The following is a 27,341-nucleotide window of genomic DNA, read 5'->3' as shown; positions in this document are numbered from 1 at the left end:
TGCCACAGAATAATTTGGCAAATTGAATCCCCTGAATAAAACACCCACTTCAGGCTCAAGAAGGTGCCAGCTGAAATACAGATAATAAATGCAATGCAACATTAACAATTCGAATGTTTTCTCATTCCACAATCAGAAATCTTTCTGTCATCAGTTTTGTCTTTATCCACCACCATTATTTATGAAGAGAACTGATTAACATAACCTCCAATTAGCTAGAATAGCCTCCCTGAGTTTTCTGCTGAAAGCTGCTAAAGGGTTAAGTGCTGGAACACTAAAAAAAACCCCATAATTTATTTTCACCCCTTAATGGGGGGGATGGACACGACATTCAAATGCAAACAGCCACTACTGCAAATGGAATCTAATAACTCTCTCCCAAGAGGCTGGCTCCTCCTAGGCTATGAAACCTGAACATGGATGAAATTACATTTCACAGATTAAAAAAAAAAAAAAAAAGAAAGAAAAAAGAGAAAAAGATCAGAACTCCCCCTGCTGTTCAAGCACAAAAATCTGTTTGTTTGTTTTTAAGGAGTCCCATGCTGGAAAAAATTGTAGACAGAGAATGAAAGTTAAAGGATGTGGAGCATGGTAATAAGGAGAAAGAACTGGAAGAGTAAAAAGGCATGACAAACAGAACTGAACAAACCCACTAGTTTGGAAGAGAGCAACTGAAGAAATGTCAGAAAAGAATGCAAATGAAAACACAAAATCCCAAATATAGCAGATGAACTTTTAGATTGTATCACCATCAATGCTTGTCACGCCAAGCCTGTCAAACTTCACTATTTTGACTAAAAAGAAGTGTGCTGTTTTAAAAAGGAGTGATATGTGGAATTAAAATTTTGCTAATTTTTTTGGATCTAGCTGTCAAGCTGCCAGCCAGAACCATTTACAACATCCACAAGTCTTACTGATCTGCCAAGTCACAATGTAAATTAGTGACTATAACACTAATTCTCAATAAAAAGGGAGTCTTTCTTCACAAATTCAAATTTTAGATTATAGTAGCTTAATGGGCTTCTAATCAGGAAGGCTGCAAATCTAGCCAGACTTAATAATATAGGGAAGCCTACATACAGGCAAACACAGGGAGCATGGCAAGCTACCAAACTTCTGCTTTCTGAATACACATCTTCATACATGCAGTGTATAAACAAGAAGTCCTTCTACAAAACTGCATTTAACTCTTTATCACAGGAATAAAAAAAAACAAGAGCTGCAAAACAAACACTATTCAAGCCTTAACATGGGCTATTCCATGACATACAGATGGTTCCTGGCCTAAATTCTGGGAAATTCCACACTGTAGGTTCTGCCTTTAGAACTCTCCTACAGTTTTCAGCAGACAGTTGTTCTTAACTTTCAGGCTGTGGTTACATATTCAGTAATATTTTTACTTACATTGGGGTTAAGTACTCTTTGCTGCACTGCTTTGCCTCCCTCTTTTCCACAGCTCTCTGGGATGTACCAGTGCAAGTATTCATTAAACCATACAGGGAACTGGATTCAAAGACAAACAGGCTGGGGGCTTCTTTTTTTGGCAGTTATGTCAGTCCAACTCACTGAAAGGTTGTCCATCAAAGCAAACCTAGAATGTGCTAGTTTTAAAAGTCTTTAAATGTTTTTTAGCCCTGGGACAGCATTTTTTTTCCATATTAGAGTTTATTAATAAAGACATCAAATAGAAAACATGCCAAGGATCACCAATTTCATTTTCTTCACATACTTTCAAGAGGCAAGCACTGCTCAGTTCAAGGGTGAAAAAAACCTGTCCATTGAGAAAAACAGCAATAAATGCTTAAGGACAGGAACAAGAAACTTGGATGATAATCTCAGGAAAACACAAGTGACTTAAATTTTAAGTCAGTTTTTGCATATCTTCTGTGTTAAGTTACAGCTCTGCATTACATTGATCAATAAATGCCCTGCTTATTATGTATAGTTCCTGATTAATCAGTAAAACTAGTTATATTTAAAGGTACAAATAAAAACATTCCAACTTCAGTAACAGAATAAAAAAAATAATTGATCTTCTAAGCTATTAAAATTTAAGATGTAGAACTTAAAAATATATGACTTCAGAGAGACTCTAATACCTTCTTTTCTTTGGCATTTGCATTGGAGTTGAAGAGGGTAACAACCAACTTGAGAAATTAGGCTGAACTGCAAGATTGGGTATCAAAGTACTAACCCATTGCTTTTCTGACACAAAGGTGGCCTTTTGTTTTTCTGCCATTAAAAATCATTACACTGCTGTTGGGGAAGGCTTAAGTGCAGTTTCAGAGGAAAAGCAGCAGAGCAATTGAGAAGACAAAGGCAAAAATGATACAAATCAGAGCATATGTCCACAGATCAGTGGGTTCTTCTGGAGTTCACTGCTGTGAGAGCTGGTAAACAACAGCCCACAGCTTCAATTCTACACTTCAGAAACCCAGTCTTCTCTCCACAGATGAGTTCAGAACAGGATTCCATTTCACCCCAGCACACCTTCTCTTTTCTTGAGGCTTGCACCTGTCTTTGCAGTGTCCTGCAGGCCCACAGCCAGCTCTGCAGAGGCAGCGGGATGCCCCACGCTGCCCCATTCCCAGGCAGCCAGCAGAGCACAGCCACACACAGAACGCGGCCAGCCCTGCTACGTTTCTTCACTTCTTCCAGTGCTTCTAAACCAAGCCTTGTAACCATCAACTAGAGCTGAAGTTCTGTTAAACATTATGGCAGTAACTTTTATGCAGATCACTGAGGTCGGAAAAAACAAGGCTAGCCTTTCTCACATCCCATTCAAGAGTGAGTTACTACATCCAAAGCACTCCCCCAGTGAAGACAGGGACTTTGCTGTTGGAGCAAGATCATTATGGGCAGCACAGGGAGACCCTGACAATAAGCACCACTGCAGCCACTGTGTTTTGGAAGCAGAGGGTCAGGAGGTAAAAATCCATCAGGCTGGCAGCTCTGTGCCAGGTTTTACTCTGATAACCCAACTGATATAATGTAAATGGCATTTTCAATCATGAATACTTTTTGGCAGTAGCAGAAATTAATACTGCCATTTGTGGTGTTCTTTTTAAATCCTGCAGCTCACTGAACCATTCAAGTGCTGTTCTCAGGGATTCTTCTGTCAAAAAACCCCCTAACACTGGAGGTTTTCTTTGAAATTACTAACTCACAATAAATAGTTGTACTCAACTTTAATAACCCAAGATACAAACATTATTGTCTACAACTGAAGCTGGAGTAACCACAGGTTGGGAAGTTTGCACTGTTACATGAAAGCTGTCTGGGATAAACAGGGGTTATATAAAAAGAATGTCACTGATGAAAGAATAATGTGCTGTCATTAAAATGATGACAGCTCCACTCCTCAATGTGAAACAAAATAAAGCTACAAATATGTGGCATGTAGTCTATTTTTTATTCTTCAGTTTTATAGTTGTTTTCTTCAAGAGAATAGTTTTCATGGTATTCATTGCTTCTTTTTCATGAATAGTTCCACTTGGCTGTTACTTAGAACTGTCTTATTTTCCTAATGACAAGCAGAGAACTAAGATAATGCACACAAGTCAGAGACTGTGGCCTCTGCTCCTAGGAAAGAAGCATTATAAAGTATGTACTAAAACTGATGAAAAACAAGTTTTGATGCTGATAGAATTTCCAGATTTCACTTCTTCCCAGACTATGCCTGGATTTACCACAGTCATCTCAATCCTAAGAAGAACTACAACACTTGGTATGAACCATTAAATGACCCTTTGCCCCCCAACTGGCAAGGGGGGCAGGAATTCAACAATAGGGCAAGCTTCCTTTCTATCAGAATCCAAACCCAGGGTTTAAGTGAAAAACAACAGTTCTTCCAAGCTGTAAATCACAGAGAGAAGCTGCCCAGATTTGCAACTGCAAAAACTTGATGAGCAGAACTTAAACATCTGGAACAATTGAAGAAGATTCTTTAAAAGCTTCTCTTAGATGGATACAAATCATGGAATTTATCAGAAATCCATCTCATCTGTTTTAACAGGGTTTGTCAGGTAATTACAGAACACTAAGAGCAACAGAAAAAAAACCTGACTCCCTATGTAACATTAAGTGGCCCTGCTTTGAAATAAAAACTTAAGACATATTCACAACAAAGTCTAAACCAATTATAGTATCCAACCTACACTAATAACAAGTTTAATTAAAATATTTTTCCCCCCCAACAGAAAAATTTACAGACAAATGCAGTATATGGAAAATACTTTTAAAGTCAACAGTGTGAACAATTACAACAAACCAATTTTCTCTGAAGCCTTTTTTCCCCCCTAAAGCTTTACAAATCACAGTTGGACTTCCCTGATTTATCAAGATACAAGATCTGATCAAAGATTTTTCTAAGGATGAGACATCCATAACATTTCTTCTGTGTTCATTTTGCTGGCACAAGTAACACTGCTGGATTTATACCTCAGCTACACAGATTATCCACTGGGTAATACATGAGTTGCTTCAGGAGCTTTTTCTTGGTGAGGACACTAATTTTGTTTTCTTCTCTCCCCAGCTCCATTTTCACAAAACCACAAAATGTTGATGTCTATCAAGTTTGGGTGAAACTGTCCAAAAGACTCCAAAGTTGTTTGAAGAAAAAAGGGACAGATACATACAAACAGCATGGCTACACAGGCATCGCTTCCAATCCCTAAAGAACTCACCGAGTTGCAGTATCATGACCGTATCATTGAAGGCACGTGTCACTAATCCAAAATGTCTGTAGAGGGGATAGCATAACACTCTTCTTCCAAAAGATACCAGGACATCATGAAGGCTAGTGAAATTCTGTGTGCATCAGGGAAAAAATTAAATTAATCTGTGTGCTTTTCCATACAAAGAATTAGGTTTTTATTTGTTTGTTTTCCTTTAAGGAAGAAAGGGTCATAGCAGCATGGGGGAAAAAACAGCACAGCACATTTTTATACATTATGCATATAAAAATCTGTATTTTAATAGATCTGGAAATCAAGATGTTAAATAGAAACAAGACACTGAACATTTATTTTGCATGGCAGGGTAACAGAAGTCCTATAATTTTTAGTGGTTTGGAATTAAAAAAAGAATGCAGAGAACATTAGAATATAACATCTAACTCAAGACTTTGCCATTCTTTAGATTAAAGCAATAAATTACATCTGTCCCACATTATTATATATATTAAGGGGAAGCTATAAAAAGCCTTTAAGAATAAAGAAAAATTAAAACCACATGATATTAACAAAATACATGTGTACATATAAGATCTTTAAAAATGATACATGACTGCCTTTCATGAAAATTATAGATATTCAAGGCAGGGATAAATATAGCTGCCTAGGGAAAGCACTTCACTGTCCTCCTTTACGAGTGAGGAAGACCTCCAATTTACTCAGGCCAGAGGCATTAATGAACTATTAAAGACTTTCTTAAGAGAGCAATTTCCTTTCAAGCTTTCACTTTGAGACAAAATATTCAATTTATTAATTCAAATAAAAATACCTGTTCTATATTGAACTCTCAATTTATTCAAATAAATAAAAACTCTTTGCTTGACAGCTAGCATATTTTTTTTTTGCATCACATGACTACCTCAACCCATTTTTCATTTTAATGGATTGCTGGTAAGCATTTAAATAATTTATGTTTTGTTATTTAATATTTAGAGTCTAAGGTGTGTAGATGTCATGCACAGCAAAATGGCAGTCAGTTCAAACAAACCATAGCTGAGGCAATTTTGTTTACAGATTGATGAAAACACCCGCCTCTACATGGTTTGTAGAACAGATATAGTTATTAACAGCTTGGTGCCAGGAGACTGAATTTTCTGGGTGTGAAATATACTGTTGGCACAGGCTGAGCCAAGAACTGCTACATTATAGGATAAGCACATGCAGGAGTCTCCTTCACTGCATTAGGAGATGGATCTGAGAAAGAGATTTGAGGGTTAAGGCAGTCGCTGCATTTTAACTGCACTCCTTTGTGACCTGGAACATTCAATTGGAAAGAAATTAAAACTAACAGATCTATAAAACAAGTTGTCACAAAACAAGTTGTTACTGTATATAATACTTGCACTACTAGAAACGATAGAAGACCTCAACTCAAAAAACCCTGTCAGAAAACTCATGTTTTGGTCCTGCAGACAGACTTGGCTCAGTAATTTCAGGAATGAGGATGGGACAGCCCTTTCTAGCTTGCTGGCATAAAACCACAACAGATTATGGGCCAGGTTAAGTCCCTTCCATTTCCATCTCTCTAACAACTTAATCACACAGGTCTGTATGCTTTCAGTAAACAGTCTGAAAGTGCAAAGAATTCGGTTTCTTTCCTCTAGTCTGTGCTGGTTTCAAAGGGTTAAGAGCAACTAAACAAATAGTGATTCAGCAGTAACACTGAAAAGAAGGGAGCAGGTAAAGCAACACACCTCCACTGACTAACTCTGCAAGAAACCTGAAACAAAGTATTCAGCACTTGTCTGAAAAATCACACAGTAATTAAGTTAGCATTACTGAGACAACAGAACTGAGGTCTTCTTAAAATAACAATATGGAATTCCATGAAAAAACAATAAAACTGAAACCTTCTGATTGAGCTCTAAGAGCTTTTCCTATCAATGGGTTCGCATTTAAATCTGGGCTTCCCAGTTCCACTCTCCAACATCCCTTGAAGCCACGCAGCAGAATGGGGAAGCCAGAAGCCACCTGAACTGCAGCCAAGAATGAGAGCCAGCTAGAAGTGTCAAATGAAGAACTAGGAAAGCGGAAGAAAGGCTCCGCATTCAAAGCCCCCCAAAACGAACAATAAGCTGCTTTATTAAGGCCTGCCATCTCCTCAGGTTAAAACATACATCTGAGGTAGGACTTAAAGGACACAAGAACACTAAAAAATTACATTCCCTGCTTTTTCATGCCCTTTACACTCCGTCTTCACTGGCTAATGCAGGTTAAAAACAGGAAGATAACCAACAACTTCTGATCAAGGAGCTAGGAGGGCCTATTTTCTTGCTCCAAGCATGGGGTTGCACCCATGTACCATGGACACATGTGAGGAGCAATTACAGTTACTTCCTAAATAAAGGTCAGGCTTGTGAATTAAGCCCAGGAGTTAGGGACAGTATGTAGGTAAGCAGCTTTCTTGTAGAGTTTAGCCTTAGCTTTTCCAGAATAGCCCTGCAGAAGTTCCAGCACCCAGGCAAACCAGAGGCCATACTCCAGCCTCTTGAGGCTACTGGTAGCTGTGAGCCCAGAAGTCATAATCAGTTAGTTGGAACATGTATTAAAAGGATGATGTACACTTAATTTAATACTGAGAGTAAGCTTTCCACAAAAGCAGCATACAATACAAAAACCAAATAATACAGCAAATGCATCGTGCAAAATCATATTATCACAGAATGGTCTGGGTTGGAAGGGACCCCAAGGATCACAGAGCTCCAACCCCCCTGCCACAGGCAGGGTCACCAACCTCCAGGCCTGGAGCTACACAAGGTTGCCCAGGGCCCCATCCAACCTGGCCTTGAACACCCCCAGGGATGGGGCACTCACCCCCTCTCTGGGCAGCCTGTTCCAGTCCCTCACCACTCTCTCTGTAAAGAACTCCCCTCTAATATCTAATCTAAACCTTCCCTCCTTTAGCTTCCATCCATTCCACCTTGTCCTGCCATTATCTACCCTTTTTAAAAGTTGATTCCCCTAGTTGATTCCAAAACTTCAGTTGTTTCTTACCTCTAGCCAACACAACGTTGCACTCAGCTTCCTGATGTTCCAAGAAGATTCAACCTGATTTTAAGAGGAGACCATAAAACAAGTATTATCTAATTCAAAATTCAAGACTGCTGGCAAACTATTTAAGATAACATTCTGGCAGCAATTTAAGAACCTTTGTTAATATGAAGCAGTAATTACGTTAGGTGTATTGAAATGGCCACAGGACAGCAGTAAAAATTATATTGCAATGCAGATGTTAAGTAACTGACTTGGTTTCCATATTGGGAATATCTGGCCCATGAATGAAGCCTTTAAAATACAACAGCAATCACTGAAAAATGGCATTTTAGTGGAATTTTGTCCTTTTTCACCAAGCAACAGAAACTTGAATCAACAAAGCTCAAGCTAAAATGCCTTGTTTTGTGAAAACAGCTCAAGACTTTTGGCTTTCAGAGAGGGTCCTAAAGCCAGCAGTACATGTAGAATGTCATTATTCTTAAAATGTGACAGATTCATAGTATTTGTGTGGTAGTGTGGTCTACTGGGATGATTAGGGCAAAAAGCCAGGAAAGCCTTGATCTATAATCCTGGCTCTAGTAAAGATTTGTGTGGCCTGAATGTCTTGGTTTTCCTTCTAAAAAGGGGGGGAAAAGAAAGAAGGGGGAGTGGAAGGGAAGGAAAAAAACCCAGTCTGTTTTCTACATATACCATATGGTTATTGCAAAGATCAATAGAGAATTGTACAACTGGGTTCCTCACATATTTCCAATTTTGTGCAATACTAACACATAGTACAGCAACCATCTTAGTTTATGTTCTGTTGAATAAGCAGGTCTGGACATTTCTGCCTGCCACTCAAAAATCCATGCCCTGCAATTCAGCCTGATTAAAGCAGAGTGGTTTTGATTACATGCTCCCATATTTTGATAAAAATATTGAGAATACACCTCATTGGTTAATATCAGCAGAAGAGTTGCTAGGCACAAAGTTGTACCCAGGAAGCAAGTCCATTTCAAAAAGGCAAGCTATCCACAGAACAGTGTGGAACCCATTCTCAACTTCTGCTACTTCCTTAATTCTTTATATTCCATGAAAAGCCAAGGATACAGGACACAAATTTGGCTGCTATTTGTGTGAGAGACAGGCAACACCAGAATACAGAAAATGGGAATGTGTTTTCCTACACTGTCTGAATACTAGAAGAAAAGCTTGCATTAGGATTTTTTTACTTTTTAAATGTGTGTCAATTTTTAACTTATTAATGTCTCATTCTAGTTTCCAGAATGCCTCAGGAAACACCTTCCTTACTCAGTGCAGATGCTTTAAAAAACAAACCCACAAAAAAGTTAAAGGCATATAACACTAGTCTATTCAAAACACTAAACACAGTTTCAGTCTTACATACAGACTTACTGCATTCCTGTGCTTTTTCAGAACACAAATCAGTACTGGTGTTATTACAAAGATAACTTACAGAACTGTCCAAAAACCAGAAAGAAGATCCATCAATATAAAGGAACAATTACTTTATGAAATCTGGATTTATAGAATCAAGACTCAAGACAAACCAAATCACAAACAGAATTGTCTGAAATCTCTAAACTCTGCTTCTTTCCTACAGCTCAAATGCTGCTCCAGAATTACTCAGATATCATTAATTCCTACACGGACCCCAACAGCTAAATCTAGAGGTAAGAAGTCTTTCAGTTTAGCTTACTCAATTAGACATTTTTAATGCTTAGAAGTAAGTTCACTTTAAAAGGCAAGTTTCCTAAATGACAGTATAGGATCCAGCACAAGGTTCCCAATTTTTAACTTACATTCTTGTCTCCCTCATTGACACAGATTTCATAGCAATACGCCAGCAGGATATCAATTAAACCAAGATACACGTGATGACGGCTTCTTTTATCCAGAAGATAAGATTTATTCGTGAACTTTCTCAGCTGCTCTCTCTCTTCCTCAGAGAAGACAACTATAAAAAGTAAAAGGATAATTGATTAGGAATTTAAATCTGGCACATTCATTTTAATAGGTGGTAATACTACTTCAACAGTCTCTTTAAAAAGAAGTGTGTAACTAATCACGAGTCACTCATCACTCAAGTTAAAAAAAAGCCTAAATCATTCTTTCTTTCATTTTTAACTTCATTATCAAACTCTGGTACATTCTTTTCCAAGCCAAGTTCCAGTCCTGCAACGTACTGCATGTACAGAGTAGCAATTTTGAACCTCTTGAAGTGCCAAGCATTTCTGTAGATACAGAGATAAATGCACAATCAGGATCCAAGTAAACTGAAGTTTAAGACCAGGGTGTATGGTATAAAAATAAGAAATCAGGGTAACAAAACCTAGTATATTACCTTCAGCACACCTCATTTATTTAAGAATGACTGTAACAGACCAAGCCAATCCAAAGAATCTTCTCACCCAGTGCTTTCTCTTTGGGACACGTGAGGAAGACGTCAACAACAACATAGCAGGCATGCTGTGACTGCATTGAAGTATTTCTCTAGCAAACAGTGGTATAGACATGGATAGCTGAGGCTGAATATTGAGTGGCAACCCTTCTGAAGAGTACTTAAACCACTTCAGAAATGATGGTAGAATTGCCTTGAAATAACAGTAGAGATTAAGTAGATAACTGACTAGAAGCCATCTCTGTACAAACTCAAAGTCAATCAAGAAGCCATTTAGTACAATTAAAGCAACCAGAAGCCAGAGCTAAGAGATTTTCACCCAGGCTGCATGGAGCACAGCCATTCTATGTCACCAGGCAATGATTTACTGAAGAGATGTAGTGAGCACATTTTGGTCTCACCTCAGAAGGAAGTCAGAGGGAACAAGGTGAGCTGACAGAAGAAAGCAGTGTTACTGGCTTAACAGCTGAGGCTCTGGTGCATGGAGGGAAGTCCCACTCCGTGATTTGTTCAAGTACCAGTAATGCTGGAAGCAGTGTTTAAAGTGCCACTCACTGAAGGAGACTTCTCTGAGGACAGGGAACAAGCTTAGTGCAGCAGTCCTGTTACACTTTCAAAACAAGCCTTAAGTGCCAGGGTAGATACATGATGCACCTCTTAACTGCTTGAATGATTTATTTGGGGGAGAGGATGGGGTAGACACAATGGACGGGACACACACACACACCAGACAGACATGACATCAAAACCTTACAACTAATATTGAAATGCATTGTCAATTGCTCTTTTGCCACCCCTTTTATGAGTCACTATATTCTGGCATACTTAGCTGGGGGCACAGAAAAGCTGTAGGCAAGATACAAAAGCTTCAAAGTGTAAAATAATTCATACTGACACACTGCCATGAGCCAGGCACCTGGGAAGGGTCAGCCTTTGTGAATCCCCAGGACAGATCCCTGAACATTGCTGAGTTATCTTCCAACACCTTCATCATCACTAAAAACTTGACTTGATAACCCAACAATTCCTGTCCCAATAGGATTCCGTGTTTCCACTTCAGGTTTCTGTGTCTTCCACACTGGTATTTACCTCTGGAATCCTTGAGCAGCTAATGATCCTATCTCAACAATCCTACCTGCAACTTTACTGTTACTTTTCTGCACTTTTCTCACATTTCCTCCTAAGCAACATATACCAAGGTTATGCTACTGGGCATATTCCATAATCCAGAGCCCCAGACCCTTGGGATGCAGGCATGTAAATTCCCAGGAGTTTACAGCACAGGTTACAGGAAGAAAAGGTTACAACTGCCATTAAATCCAGTTCCTTTTCACACCCCTTGTCCATTTGTCCCTTGTCCTATCATAAAGATGATTACAAACGTTCTTCTCATCATCATTTTACACTCTCCACTGTCTGAGGGATACAATCAGCCCATAAGACATGTCTCTATCCCAGGAGCATTCTAAATGCTTTCTAATTTTATGACATGTTTTGAAACAAATGTTTGTGGTGCCAAAGGCATGTGCATATGCACACACCTCATCTCAAGCCATAAAATTACGAATTAGAAACAAACATTTTTGAATGTCTCCTCTTTATGAACTTTTAAAATGTTTCTATCAGCTTCATAACCATGAAATACTTGATTTAAATTCCTACAGAAACTTCTTGATGAGCTAAACATTTCTCTGGAGCCAAGCCAGCCTCCATTTATTATACAAGTTCCCACAAAACGAGATGCCAGCTTTTAAAGCATCTTGAGAAAGCCAATCTCTTCCACTTTCAATGGTCTAGTACAAAGTGACAATTTGGTAAGACTGTGGCAGTTCTGTTTTTTTGTTAATACAATGCAGTTCAGTGTTACTCCTTAAATCACAAATATAGATGACACAAAATCACAGAATCATAAGGGTTGGAAGGGACCTCGAGAGATCATCGGGTGCAACCCCCCTGCCAAAGCAGCTCCCCAGCTCATATTGCACAGGTCAGTGTCCAGACAGGGAATCTCTCCAGAGAAGGAGACTCCACAACCCCTGGGCAGCCTGTGCCAGGGCTCCCTCACCCTCACTGGGTAAATGTTCTTCCCCATGTTGGTGTGGAACTTCCTCTGCTCCAAATTGCAGCCATTGTACCTTGTCCTGTCCCCACAGACACTGAAAAGGGGTCCCCCATCAGTCTTCTGTTCTCTAGACTGAACAGTCCCAGCTCACTCAGCCTTTCCTCACAGGGGAGATGCCCAGGTCCTTAATCATCTCCGTAGCCTCCTCTGGACTCTCTCCAGGAGATCCCTGTCTTTTTTATCCCAGGGAGCCCAGAACTGGACACAACACTCCAGGTGGGGCCTGACCAGGGCACAGTAGAGGAGGAGGATCCCCTCCTTCGACCTGCTGGCCACACTCCTCCTGATGCTCCCCAGGATCCCATTGGCTCTCTCGGCCCCTGGGGCACACTGCTGGCTCATTGCCATCCTGTCATCAACCAGGACCCCCCAGTCCTTCTCCACAGAGCTCTTCTCCAGCAGGTCAACCCCCTGCAAATTTCTTTATTAGTTCTTAAACTACATTGATTCTTCTGTGAGTTATCTACATCATTCATACTAAACTTTCCCACAGACATGCATGTGGCACATGGTAGCACATCTGAAAAAAGGTTAGTTTCTAAAAGACATAATGCAAAAGCACTTGACAAGCTGCTACAGTAGCATGGCTTCAGCAAAGTATCACAACAGGATGTTTACATTCAGAAGGTCCCATGGGAAAGCAGAAAGGCATTTCCAATTTCAGCTTGCTTTCACTAGAAAACGCTCTCCTGGAGTACAGAACAATTTGTTACAAAATAACATGCAAGTGACACTTTCACCCTGAAGAAGTATACAAAAGAGGAGAGTGAAACTGAAGCTAAAGATGGACAAGAAGTTCTGAACAACAAAAATGTGTTAGTGAAAACTACTATAGCAGATCAGATTCATCAAGATGAAAATCACTCTGTTCACTACAGTAATAAAGAAGTTTGCCACAAGGAAGCTAAATAATTCCTTCAAAACACAGGAGAAGACAGGATACCTCCTGTTAAATAGTTACACCAGCACTCTCCTATTCCTAGGCCCATCCCAATGTGCTTGATACTCTTAGGAGTCAGGATGCACTGTTCCAAAACTCAATACATTGAGCAGTGGTTCTACTGCTGATTATCCACTCTTTCCATCAGTGACTATAACCTGAAGATTGTTTTTGTCTCCTAGCTGATAAAATTAACCTCTGAGACACTTATCAGAAACAGCCCAACACTGAGAGCAGACAAATTGACTCTGTAAAAGCTTTACAAAAAAGTATTTGTTAGATTCCCCAAAATCCACATTCTAGAGGAATACATAAATGTGAACCATACTTTGAAGTAAAAGGTAAAGAAACTAATAATTAATGTAATGAAACATATACAAGTTTTCTTCCTCTAAAATGCAAACTCCCTGAAGCATCATAACATAACTGGACCATAAACACACAAAATAAACCCCCAAAAATAAAAGACTACTAGACCACAGCAGATGAGACACAGCAGACAATTCCCCAAGGAAAACATGTTACAAGATCTTCATTAACTCACTACAAGCACCAGGTGTTCCAAATAAAATTTCTCTCTCTGGAGAAAATACTTAAATCTAACAGACAAGTATCCATCCATTCCTTAAAAGTTTTAAAATAAATTATCTAGGCCTGAAATTCATTATTAACACATCAAAACCACCACCTACTTTGTTTTCCTAATTCGAAAACACAAGTACACAGCATAAAATTAACAGAAGTAGTAAAATTGTCATTACATTTTCTGCTATGTTAAGCCTGTATTTTGTACAGTTGTGTGACCAATGTTTTATGTAACAATACCTATAAAACAATTAATATTAATCTAATGCAAAGGAGCATCAGCTGCCATTTATCAAGTACTAAACTGGGGTTTTTTTAAGTTTGGTTTTGTCCATTTGTCCACACCAAACCTATGCTACTCCTAGCCACAGTATAACTGTGTATGGCTACACACATGGCTACATGAATCAAATCTCACATAAAAAGTTACTATTAGGCAATAGTACAGAGATTGCCCTTACTTTTTAATCATCTCCCTCACTTATTTTTAACTAGCCATCCCTCATGTTAAAGGAAACATATTTCAAAATGGTTTTTAGCACCCAACTGCCAATGAAAGATGGTTTAATCTAAGGGAGAGGATGAGGTTTGGCAGCTGAAAGGGTGTTTTGTTAACATCTTACTGATATTTTACGCTGCTGATCACATCACTTAAATCAAGCCAGTGCAAGATCTGTATCTCAAGACTACTGTGACACGGCTCTAAACATCTTAGGGGTACTTAGATAAAGAGTGCTATCTAGGCAAGTGACTGAATGGTAGGACTCAGATATCACAGAGAAGTAGAGGTCAGAAAAGGCCTCTGACGATCAGTTGGGGGTAGCCTTCTGGTGACAGCAGAGCCTTGGCTTATGGTCCTGTCCAGCCAAATCTTGGATTCCACAGCTATTTCAAAGGAAAAGAACTCAGGAGAACTGATCCTTCCCTTTTCTTTTAATGTTAACTAAAATATTGTGCTGCAACATTGTTTCTTAAACATGTACTTCTATTCTGTAAGTTAAGGAGTCAGCATTCACCAGATAAAAGAGATTTGTCAGCAGAGAGCAAATTCATCAGAAGTGAACTATTGATTTTAATCAGTAGCAAACACATCTCCTTTCTTTGTAAGCTCTTCCTAAGACATAAAAAGAGAAAAGGCAGCACCACACTGTCTAGAAAGACACCCAAAGGTGCTCAGGATCAGTACTTCCCAGAGGTGCCAGATACTGCCTTAAAAACACTTGGTAATAGTACTGTAAACCTAAACAAATAACTGATGAAACTGATTTCCTATTGATTTGTTTTGTGCTTGAATTTGTTGCTATCTGAAAGTAGGAAAGGTTACTGAACCCTTCCACATGCTGATCACATCTTTCCTGTGCACACGCCACAGCACTGCAGACGATGGCACTGAGGACTCTGCCTCAAACACAGGGCCATTTCTGCAGACCTTGTGCGAAGTGACCATCCTTGAGACCCCCTCAAGCTCTGTCAGGGAAACTGTGATTGGACAAACCTCAGTTCCTCAGGAAGGGAAAAGTCCTAAAAACACAAAGCTCTCTTCCTCTGCACACCAACATTCACTCCAAACTACAAGCAGACAAGACTGGTTTGTCCATCCCTCTTCCTCTCCTTAGACGTCTTCCATGCCAATTTTAGCTCTTTAACAGCTATCTTCTCTTCCACCTCAGGCTCCCACCCTCTCAAGTACCCAAATCAACATTTACAGCACATTTCCTCCATATGACTCCTGACCTTCTTCCTCCAGGCATTCTCCATAAAGCTACTGGACTGGGACAGTCTTTCCTGGATCTTGCAATTTCCTCTATACTCATTTTACTCCATATTCTTTAGTGTATCTGCAGTTCCTATGAACAGTATCAAAACCACATATCATTCTTTCTTCCAAACCTTACTAAGAGCAAGTATCTGAGATACTTCACAACAGAGACCACTCATTTTTGTCTTAGGAGTTTTGCATGAATAAGCAGCAGCCTCTCCATGTGACAAATACTTGCTCTGCAGCAGAAGAGCACCAGGAAGGGAACACATGCTGCAAAGGCCCAGAAGACTCAGTGAAACAGGTAGACAGAATAACTGCAGAAATATGATTTAAAAAGTGATCCTAAACTTATTAATCTACTGGTAATGGTATACATTAAGCAGAGCACTACTGAAAAGTGCTTCTCAGTCTATAAGGAGATCAGAAAGAGAATAGAAATTGCTAAGCATGATAGGTTACTGTAAACAAAATAAATTATCCCTGGAGCATAAAAATTTTATATTAAATACACATGTCAGCTTGAGCTTTTGAAGATTATTGTGTTGCCTAAAAAGGAGTTTTTAGAGTTGTGCAATTTGAAGTAGGATAAAAATGAACTTTCAACTAAGCTGAATGCGACTGTTACAAAATATTGCTTTCATCTGGGATCTGTAGAAGCAAGATTCTAATGTAAACTTTACCAGCAGAAAGCAAGCTTTCCAAAAGTTTTATTCCCTCATGGGAAAGGCTGTGTAATTAATTAGGCTTTACAGAGTATTACTTGACTTGCATTAGATACTATAAGCATGAAGAAAATATCTGGGCCTTTCAGCTCAGAAGCATCCATGCCAAAAAACACTATTTTGCTACAAACATGACAGTGAATCCTGCTCTTTAGTAGTTCCTCTGGTTCCTCAGCCATATTACAAAGGCAATTATCTTAGCTGCCTGGCAGCTAATAAGCCTAGAAAATAAAAAAGTTACAAAGGGTAAGAAGAGGAAATACACAGCGAAATGTAAAAAAGGACATAGGAAACAAGAGATACTTAAGGCAATAAAAGAAGAAATTAAAAAAAAGACAAAATACACACACACCATGCACAAAAGCCAGAGAAAAAGTAAAAAGGTCACATAAAAATAGATTTGACAGAAGAGAGTTGAAGACTTCACAGGTTAATGAGAACAGCTGATCCAAAAAGAAAAAACCTGGCAATGAGACATAAATAAAACCTGATGATGTAAAAACAAAAGAGAGAATTAGCAGGGATGGAATTAAGAGCAGTAATCAACCAAACATGATCTTGACTTAATTGTAATGTCACAAAAAAGAAAAAAGTGCTGGTTTATTTCTAATTACTCCTTGTAGCCCAAGATATTCTACACACAAAAGTAATCAAGATCTTGGTTCTAAGAAAACAATAAAGATAAAAAACCATCAGGACATCAACATACATCAGCAAAAGGAAGAAACAAAAAAAAAATCTTTGTTCTGTGTGTCTGAATAAGAAAATGCACTCTCAAAAAAGGCTGCTAATTTTTATGTCTTTTCCCACACTAAACTCACTTTTCTCTGTAACAACTTGAAGAGTCAGTTCCCAGTAACATTCCTGATTCCAGGGTCACTATGTAGGTGGGAACTGCTCTCATGGCAACAGTAACAGAGCACGAAAGCCACCAATGGTATTAGGTGTGAAATTTTAGTGCCAATACCTCAACACTGTGGTAGCCTGGACCATAATCTACCACCTATTTTAAAGTTACTGTTCCTACCTTCTTGTCTTACCAAACACTCATTCGCCTTTCATGATCAGTCCTCTAAGATGATGCTCCATTTCATGCTTGAGGAGCAAGACTTCCCCAGTGTGAAGTGCTGCACAGCTGGCAACACAACTTCCATCCTAGCTCTCCATTTCCATGTTCTTGAGGAATGGCTTTGGACACCACACGTTTAATCAAGAGCACAACCTTCCTCTACACAGGAAAAAGGTTTCTGCAAGCCAGTCGTGGCAGTTCACCTCTATGAGTTGTGTACATTTTAAACACCACAGTATTTGAAGTCTCCTTACAGACTGTCTATGCTTGGAAATCCTCATCGTGGAAGATGATGGAAACTATCTTAGTTTAGATGCTTTCCTTAACACAAGGCATGAAGTTGGAACTCAGGAAGAAAACGAAATCTGTGTACTCTTCATTTTATGCCTCTTTTCCATAAGCAATAGAAGGAAACTGCATGAAGGTTTCAATCCCTTCTCATTTACACCCTGAAACAGTTCAAAAGTAAACAGGGGACATTTACATCTGATTTTTATTTTTTAAAAAGTTTGACCTCATACTTACCTGCAGAGGAATACTTGCACATACTGTCTCAAACCCCCACTACACATTGCTTCATTAAACACCTCAAAACACACTGCAACAAAAGTAGCACTTGTAACCCTAGAGCTTCTGTACTCAAGTACCCTTTGGGTTTGCTTCATAGCTAAGCACTGGTGTTCAAAGGCTTCTTCCTGTAAGCACACTCAATACCAACAACAGCCTCCTTATCCCTGCAGCTGTGCAGCACGCCTTGGCTCAACACAGACTCCACAGTACAGCCACCACAGTCAGACTGTTGTAGTAGAAATAACATAAAACTCTTCAAGTAGTAAACAAAGTCTTTCACTTAGCACAGTCCTGGTTTCTTTTACATGCCTTTTCTATTGTCACTCCACATACCAAGCACTGGAATACATAGTAATGCAGATCAACACTCAAACTGCATTCAGCTTGTAAGAATACCTGACTGTAACTCACATTAACCATCCCACTGATTGGATAAAGCATGAAAGCAACACAAAACCCAAAGGGAACTCATCCTATTGATGATCAAATTTGAGGTCCAACAGGCTGGACCCACCTCCTGCCCTTTTGTATTTCTCTTCAGACGAGACCTTAAAGTGGAACCTGTACTCCCTCTCATGGTGGTTTCTTTCACCACAAGTCACTGAGGTTTAAGAGCCTCCAATGATTTCAGATTCTGATTCAGCTTCTTGCCACCCCCAGCTGCTGTTGCCATGCTCCAGTAACAAGTTACCAAAACAGAGATCTTTCTAAGGGCAAAGGTGGGTTGTTGTCATTAGCATTACCCAAACACCAGATAGGAGTATTTCCTCAAGATCCACAAAACTACAGGAGCCTCTTCACTCAGCCATCCAAAGGCCAGACTAATTTTAACACCTCATAAAATACATATCCATCCTGACATTTTCTACATAACTTTCAGTAGTTGGCTTGCCAGAATTTCAAGGAGCTTGCCTGTTGTTCTTGCCTCTCAAACCCAGCAACACACTCAGGTGTTTTTCTTCAGAATCTCAATTTGTCATAAAATATTCCTTATCAATAAAATCACCCAGCAGCTCTTCATTTTCATTCTATTCCTTAACACAGGCAAGCATTAACAGTGTTTCATTTACTGAGGAGTGAATGGATAAAAACAAACAAAAGAAGCCCTCATTATTCTACTTTCAAGCCTCTTGTACACTTGTCCAATGCTTATGATGGATATAATTAACAATTTAAGGCTTCAGAGGCTGAAAAAAAAGAGACTAGTAATGAAGATCAGATTACATTCACAGTAAAACACACATTTACCCAAATTCCATTGTCCTTCTCCCATAGAAAATGTGAAAGTGCAGGTATTATTAGTGCACTAATATTTGTTAAGAACCTCTGGTGAAGGGATTATCATTATCTACTTTGCTAATATCGGATTTTCATACTACATAGGAAATTAACAAAGGACAATGCAAGAATACACATCATAGTAACTTGGAATGCTCTCAGCCTTTCTGTACACAGCGACTGCAATCTCAGTTATCTGTTAACAGTACTGCTAGAAGATCACCTACTGAACCTGACACCATCCCTTTTCATTTCTAAACGGACACAAATATTTTCCTTTAGAAAAAGTCTCAAAGTCTCCATAAAAATAACAGTAATTAATGCCACAAATTTCTGTGGTACTGTGTAAATATAATAAAACTTCTAACTAAAGACACACTCATGAAACGGAGATAAGGGCTGATACTAGCTCAATCTTCACAGCTGATTCTTGGAAGACCTGCTGTGAAGGGTCTACAAGTATTTGGAAGTGGGCACAAAACCCAGTTCTATTTTTTTCCACTGAAAATACAACTAAAGGAAGAACAGTTACTCAAAAAAACCTGGAAAAACACAACAACCCAAACGCCAAGAGATAAGCACCACCAAAGGACCCATTTTCTAGCTCTGATAATTACACAAAGATAGGTTTGATTTGATGTCAGACATCATGACTTAGTGACAGCAACAGCTCCTTTGAAATCTGAGACCACAGCATCCCCTTGGAAGGGAACTTTTCCATCAATACCTGAAATTCCAGAAGGGCCCTTTATGAACAGTTAACTCCAAAATGTTATGCAGATGAAAAATGATCACACACCACTACATAACCAAAAGAGAAATGTTTAAGATGAAATGACCACTTTATACTGTCAGCTGCTCCACACACAACTGTCTCCAGGATTAGAGTATATAATCCTCCAAAAAACAAATTTTCTAGGATGGCAGAAATAACAGAACACTCCCCTGTGAGGAATGGGTAAGGCTGAAAACTGTAAGCCAATGCCATCTTTTTCCTTCAAGAACAATAACCTAGAACACAACGTGGCATCACAGCAATTACAATTCGAGCAACAGACGGCTGTGTACGTGTCTGTGTCTTCTCACCAAATGAATGAGTGGCATGTTCCTGATGACTTTCTCTCTGCAAGGCTGTCATTTTCTTATGTGCATCAACCCACCACGGTTTGTACTTTAAAACATGCTGAATTGCTTCATCTTCAAAAAAATCAGCTCTAGGGGGGAAAAAAAAAAAAAAGAGAAAATCATTTGCTATTTGTTTCAGTGACAGTGTATGTGGGTTTGCTTTAATGCACACACAGAGTACACCTGACTTGGCTCCAGGCTATTTTCCATTAGAAGTAGGTTCTTTCATTTAAAACCAGAAAATAAACATTATTCAAAACATTAACACCATCCTTCTGTAGTAGCCCCTCCTTACTTCCTCCACCTTTCCTGAGCCACCCAGAAGCCTAGAAAATTGATGACCTTGAAGCCTGACACAGAGGTCAACAGAGCTGACTTGTTCTAGATGAATCTCAAGGAAAACATTCCAAAGAGAAGATTTCTCAGAAGACATGGATATCAGCAACTTCATTTTACTGGGAATATCTCCTACTTTAAAACTACATACACTTTACGGAGGAAGAGTGTGCAGCTGAAGGTATGAAGATAAAGTCAGGATAGCAAGCAACTTCTACGTAAACAAAGGCATGCTATAGCAAGGTAGATGAAGAGTTGTACATGAGTACTGGAAGAGAGATTACCTCACTAGAAAGCCACTGCAGAAAAAATATCTCAATATTTTGGAAGGATTTATACTAAAGGATTCAAGTGCTAAGCCTCCTTTTATCGTTTTAGCTTTTTCTTCAAGCCAAACAGCATAAAGACTGAGAACAGAAAAAAAAATTGCAGGAAATTTCTTAATAGCTTCTTAATCATAATACAAAACCTGCCCAGTCTACTGAACAGAGAATGTAATTTGCTTTCCTCTCACACTGACAGATTTTTGATGCCTTCCTTCAGCATCTGCCTAAAGCAACTTAAAGACATCAGCCAGTGTGTGTTTTCCTTGAAGGCAACACAACACTCCTGTTTGCCACTTTTTCTTCTTGCACTGTCCTCAGCAGGGTACACGAGAAAGTTTTTTCTTCAAGAAAGGTTGGTATCATCTGTTCTGAAGCATCCAAGACACAGCTGTTAAAACTAAGCAGTTGTAGCTCATCTACCAGGGTAGAACAGAGTGTGAGATGGAAACTTACGATCACTGCAATTTGCATCCCATTATATGTTAGAAATTACTTTGGTTCTAGTGAAACGTACTTCCAAATGACATTTCAAGAAAGCTTTTCTAATTCTTATGGGCTACAGAAACACACAGAGCTGCAACTGAAACACCAGACTGGGGAAAAATTCCATGTTTGCAAAGATACCTCCTGAAACAACTCAAAATGGGTTAGAAGCCTACCTCTTCCCTACAAAACACACCACAAGGACTCATCCTCCCTACTGGGGGGCTACACTCTTCTCCCACCAAATCTAACTTGTAGGAACTATTGTATAAATACATCTCATGGCTTCCATGTGCTTTACTTTTCTCTAAGTTTCTGCACCTAACTTGACATGAAATACGCATAAAGAATCATTTCCACCTTCATTACATGGGATAAAGCACAAGGTCTTGTCACATGACTTTTCCTCATTCTACTGTAAAAACAGTTTCATGTGATGAAGGCAAAAAACAAAGTAACCAAGACAAAGTCTTCATAACTTCAAAGCTCAAATTTACTTCTTCATAGACCAGGATGGTTCAGCAATCCTCGCTTCACAAGGGGAGAACAAAGTTCTGACATCTACAACCCAAAATGCTGGCAGGGATTGGCTACTCAGCTGCTGAAGAGGTGAACTATGAAACAATGTTCTGCCACAGTTCACACCAGCCCGCTTGAATACAGACTTAACCAGTAATTAAACAGTAAGGTAACCCCAAAACAGATAAGCAATATCTTGTGTCAGTGTCACAGCTCAGAATACACTCTAAACCTGCTGTGGTAAGACAGAGAGATAAACAAATAAAAGTAGAGCTTTTACTTCCAAAAGTGACCTCAAAACAAAACATCCATGAAAAGAAAAAGTTACAATACTACACCTGAGTACCTGACCAGGTGAAATGAATCAATACTCACAGGTAATGATCAGGCTCAAACTTGGCATCCTCAGCTGCCAGGCGTTTCCTCCTTCGTTCCTCTACAGGAGTTTGGTCTGGATCCTTAATGTCAATAACGTCACTGAGTTCATCCTGCAAATGGAACAAAAGTTACATGACCAAGCAAGAGGACTGATAAGCAAAATTCACTTGATAAGAGTTTAGGAAGGATGCTTAAATCACCATTACACTGAAATCTCTAAATGCTTTTCAACCTGCCTTTCAAATCTTCCAAAGTCAGGCTCCATTTTGCAAATAAAACATCAGAATTCCACAGAAATTCAAGTATTTCAAGCTTCTTAGACTTCTTAGTATTGTGAATTCTATTCAGGCTGTTTTATCATAAGGCAGGCATTACAATACAATCTGCAATGTTTAACAAAAGCACACAACCACAACAAAGACAAGATAAAAACCTTAGAAATTAATCTTGTGACTTTTGAGATTACTCTCACACTCTGGAGTGGCTGCACATTAATCTATGGGCAACTATAGAGCCCATTTAAGCATCGTTAAGTAGTGGCACATATATAGTGGTGGGAACTGTACTTCACAAATTTCATGGTAATAAACTAGTGTATCTAACCTAACAGTATGTAAATATTTTCTCCATAAACAGCAATCCTGCTCCAAATGCTGAAAATACTACAATTCATGCAGTAATTAGTTAATTACATAATGAAGTTGCTTTAAACAGCTACAACTTAAATAATTTTTGTAGTGGTCTTAATCAAAGCTAAGTTATCTATTTTAGTAAAACCTCTGTGTACTACACACACACTACCAGTATGCTACAGGTTGTAAAGTAGCTTCAATCTATTTGTGAATCAGAGAAACTGCTGAATGCACAAGAACTGCACTTTAAAGCTGCCATCCTACCCATTAATTCACAAAAGGAAATTGCAGTGCACCAGCATAACCCTGAGTAAATCCCAGGCACCAGGTGGGCAGACACCCCCAGGAGTGCACACTTCTTAACTAATCCACTTACAAGACCATCAAGTCTAAAATAAGTACAGAGAGAAAATTACCAAGAATTTCACCAAAAAAAATTAATGCCACAACCATAACAGGACCTACTGATTAACCAGCTTTATTTTGGTTGCACAAATATAAAGCAGAAGCGTTAACAGCAGACTGTGATAAGCCTGGACACAACTTGCCAGAACCATTCACCCTGTGCATGGCCTACTGCACACAGGCCTTCGCAGGCTAGCTGAACCATGCTGGTGACAGCAGCCCACTTCCAGAGGCTGCTTTTACCAAGGAGCTCATTCAGTCCTGTCCTCTATCACTGAAATTCCTGCAGAAACAGACCCTCCAGTTGACTCTGCTACACAGTTAACTCAGCTTCGACTAACCCCTACTTCTGCAGGAACTAGGACTTACCTGCACTACTACATGCAAAAGCAAAACATTCTCAGTCACAGAATGAGTTAGTGGAGAAGAGGGACCTGTTGATCCCTTCCTGACCATGGAATGAGCCAGGAAGCCTACCCAACAAGAGGTTGTCTGATATGAAAAGACAAAAATGCATCTACCTGCAGCCGCTGGAACACCCCTGACCGCAAACTCCCAAATCCATAGCAGTACTGTAGTGGGAGAGTGCTTTCTGCACTTTCTTCATAAGGGGTCTGCTCTATTTCCCAGTCAAATTCTTCCTCTTCGTCCTCAGACAATTCAGCAGAAGCAGCTGTATACATTGCATGGTGATAGAAAGAAAATCATTACATATGAAATAAACACAATTTAATAGAAAGGCAAACACTGATAACACATTAAGCATGTACATGATTTCCTACATCACATACAACACAGATAATGGAGGCAGATGCTTACTTCAGTAATCCAGGTATCCTGCTCCAAATTCTCCAGCTTTCAACAACGAACAACCAGGAACACTAAAGTTTTTAGGTATACTCAAAGACTGAATTAATTGCTCCACTGATCTCAACAAGATCAGAATTCATTGCTAAGAGAACCCTGACAAGGGGAAAGCGATGTCTTCAATAATTTAAGATTGGTATTAAAATATTAAGCACAGATAGTCAAACCCTCTTGTATGTTAAACACTGATGTTAAGCAAGTCATCTGCTAGAACCTGTGGCTTTAATGAGCTTCTGGCATTTAAGGTAAAAGTCCAGCTGAGCTAGCTTGTGGCATGCAGAAGACTCAGATGTGTGTGTGTTACGCAGCCACTAGAGGGGCACAAAGATCTGCAGAGGATTAGCAGATGCTAAGCACATCTTGGAAAACATAAACCTAACTAAGCCTATAAAGATGACACACATCTCACCTCCAACACCTTCATTTTTATACTTATTCATACTTTCAGATTTATTCACACTCTTCTTGCACCTTGGACTAGACAATAATATCAATACTGGTTTTCCACACACATCACTGTACAGATCTGTAACTATTTCATTATGTGTATGTATCACTAGTATAAAAAAATTGCCATACCTATCTCTTCTACTAAAGGTTTGGCTGATCTTGATTTCTTTGGTGCCAAAAGAGATGTCAGCATGTCCAGTCCTTCAAAATACTGGCCAGGAATCTCCTTAGGTAACCGAATTGTAAAAGTTCCTTAAAGGAAAGTCAGAATGTAGTTATTACATTAAAATATCCAAGATAAATACATCAGCTTTTCCTCCAACGAAAAAGGCCCATGGAAACTGGGACACATGCAGGTAGCATTTTATTATGCATCAATCTCTGTGCAAGTTTTTCACTTCTGAAGTTTCACAAAAGTCAAAGATTTGAATCATAAAGCATGAAAAAATACTTAACCAGTTGTGGTCTCTCGACTCACTTTGTATAAACACAAACCAACAGAATACAAGATTTAGTTAATTTTGAATCCCTCCAGCAATCAAGCAATCAACAGAAAATCATCAAAAGCTACATTCAGAATCTGATTATTGTCTTAAGTACATAATAAAGGCTTTGCAAGCAGCAAATTACAGGTTTTATTGCTGGAGGTTTTTAATGAATACATTAACTCCAGCAGGTATATATTCTATCCCAGAAATACATTCTACCCTAAGGTGTGGATAAAGATGAACATCTTGTCTCTTAAACATAACCAAGAGACTGCCTCTGTCATTTCTGCTCAGCACTACCTGACTTCTTGCAGATTTACTGGACTAATGATCTTTGTACAAATACATGTCTAGGCCACATTGGGCTTGAAGAGAACTTGCACATTTTTTTTTTTTCATTATTAGGGCAGATCTGAACACTTCTTTTACCCTTAAGGATGGCCTACATAAGTACAATAAATCCTGAGCAAGGTTTAATTCTGGTGCAGAAAAGTATAAATTACTGCAGAGTTAGTAGCATTTTTAACAACACATACACTAAGAACATTAACCAATACCTTTGTCTGTATTATAAGATGCTTTTTCTCTGCCATCTTCTACAACTCTTCCAGGAAGTGTCAATCTGCAGGTAAAAAAAAATCAGATGTCTCATTGAATGCCTGACTAACTGCAACCTAACATCTCAACCTGTAAAAATGACAGGCAGATTCCAAAAGCAGTACAGGATTACTACATGTAGTAGTAGATGATGCTACTAATGGAAGTCACACAATTAAATCCCTATGTACTTCAAAATCTTTTCCCCTAACTATTGATACAAGAGACCAGCATGTCAGACAGAGAAAACTTCGTTTCACAGCCTGGATGAGATCACAGCCACCACAGAGATGATGCCCTTGCCACTATGTGCAATGCTTTTTAACTTTATACTTGTTTAAATTTGAAAAACTCTAAACTAACTTGGAGTGACAGGGTATAAGAACTCACACAGCCTTCTTGTACTCCTTATTCAGAATAACCAATTCACTGCGTTCTACCAGTCCACTAAAACCCCTTGTGGTGTACTAATGTATACAGGGGAAACATGTCTCAAGAATACAGGAAACAGAAAATAAGAAAGGTTAATGACTTGTCAGTTCTTACATGCCAAATGTTCTCCTAACACTCTGATGCTGAAATTACCTCTTGTTCCTTTCTATAAGTGTGGTGAAATCTAGAGAAACTGCTACCTAGAGAAAAGATACAGCCTGGAATCTCACTTTCTACTGCTTTCTCTCCCACGACTTTTCTCCCCTTATGTTATTAGGAGTGCATTAAAGCCATTCTTCCACTAATATATTGTGCTGGGCTCTCAAGGGGGGAAAGACATGCTTATTCTACACAACTTCTGTACCTCCACAGAATTGTCTTGGTGTTTTACCATTAAAAACCTATTCTAAATTTAGAAAAGTATTTCTTTAAACTCCCTTTAACATGACCTAAGGGATAGAAACAGAAAGGCCAGATGCATAAAAACACTTATCTGCACAAAATGGGCTCTCTGCATTCTTCACTGTACAAGCTGCAGATGAGGAATGCTCTAACAGGATCAAGACAAAATGTATCCTCTTACTTTTCCTTTAATAAAGTTCAATTTTTTAAAAAAAACCCTTCCACTGCTTACCTGAGAAAATATGGCTTAGCATAAAATTTAAAATCTTCCCCTTCGAAATAGACATCAAACTCTGAAGCTCTGGCATATGGTACTTTGATTAGTATTGTAAGAAAATCCGGATCCTGAGTCAGCTCAAAAGCTGGAGTTATCATGATGAATCCAGCAGGAGGAGAAACCACTGGCTGTGTGGCCCTATGAGAACAAAACAGGAAGAATTATTGTAGTTTCCAATTTAGGAAAGCAAGCAGCGTTTCCAAATTCTGTAAAGAGAACACTTCAGATTCTCACAAAATTATCTTCCAGATGCTCAAGAAAATGCTTGTGACAACAGCAACACAATTAAAAAAGTGTTAGGAAGAATTTTAAGGTACCACCTCCCTTCCCCTTAATGAAGTAACTAAACATAAATGAACACAAACATCTCGATCATAGGAAAGCACCTATTATATTCCACATTTAAAAAAATGCATTAAATTCAGTCCTACCACTTGGCAGCTTTCTG

General features: G+C 39.0%; 1 protein-coding gene across 1 annotated transcript in view; it reads right to left on the bottom strand.

Annotated features, from left to right (window-relative positions):
• SHQ1 (SHQ1, H/ACA ribonucleoprotein assembly factor) overlaps positions 1–26,991 on the bottom strand; it is a gene marked incomplete at both ends in the record, with an annotated part of 47,374 nt that extends 20,383 nt beyond the window's left edge. The window contains 9 exons of the mRNA XM_084269854.1: positions 4,686–4,809; positions 7,728–7,781; positions 9,530–9,684; positions 20,263–20,390; positions 22,341–22,453; positions 23,902–24,053; positions 24,827–24,949; positions 25,743–25,807; positions 26,849–26,991. Coding sequence (XP_084125980.1) covers positions 4,686–4,809; positions 7,728–7,781; positions 9,530–9,684; positions 20,263–20,390; positions 22,341–22,453; positions 23,902–24,053; positions 24,827–24,949; positions 25,743–25,807; positions 26,849–26,991 — 1,057 coding nt within the window. The remainder of the gene's footprint in view (positions 1–4,685; positions 4,810–7,727; positions 7,782–9,529; positions 9,685–20,262; positions 20,391–22,340; positions 22,454–23,901; positions 24,054–24,826; positions 24,950–25,742; positions 25,808–26,848) is intronic.
• Between the last annotated feature and the right edge of the window lie 350 nt (positions 26,992–27,341).

The sequence above is a fragment of the Gallinula chloropus genome (genome assembly GCF_964237585.1).
Source record: "Gallinula chloropus genome assembly, chromosome: 12".
Taxonomy (NCBI): domain Eukaryota; kingdom Metazoa; phylum Chordata; class Aves; order Gruiformes; family Rallidae; genus Gallinula; species Gallinula chloropus.
This window is presented reverse-complemented; position numbering and strand designations above follow the sequence as displayed.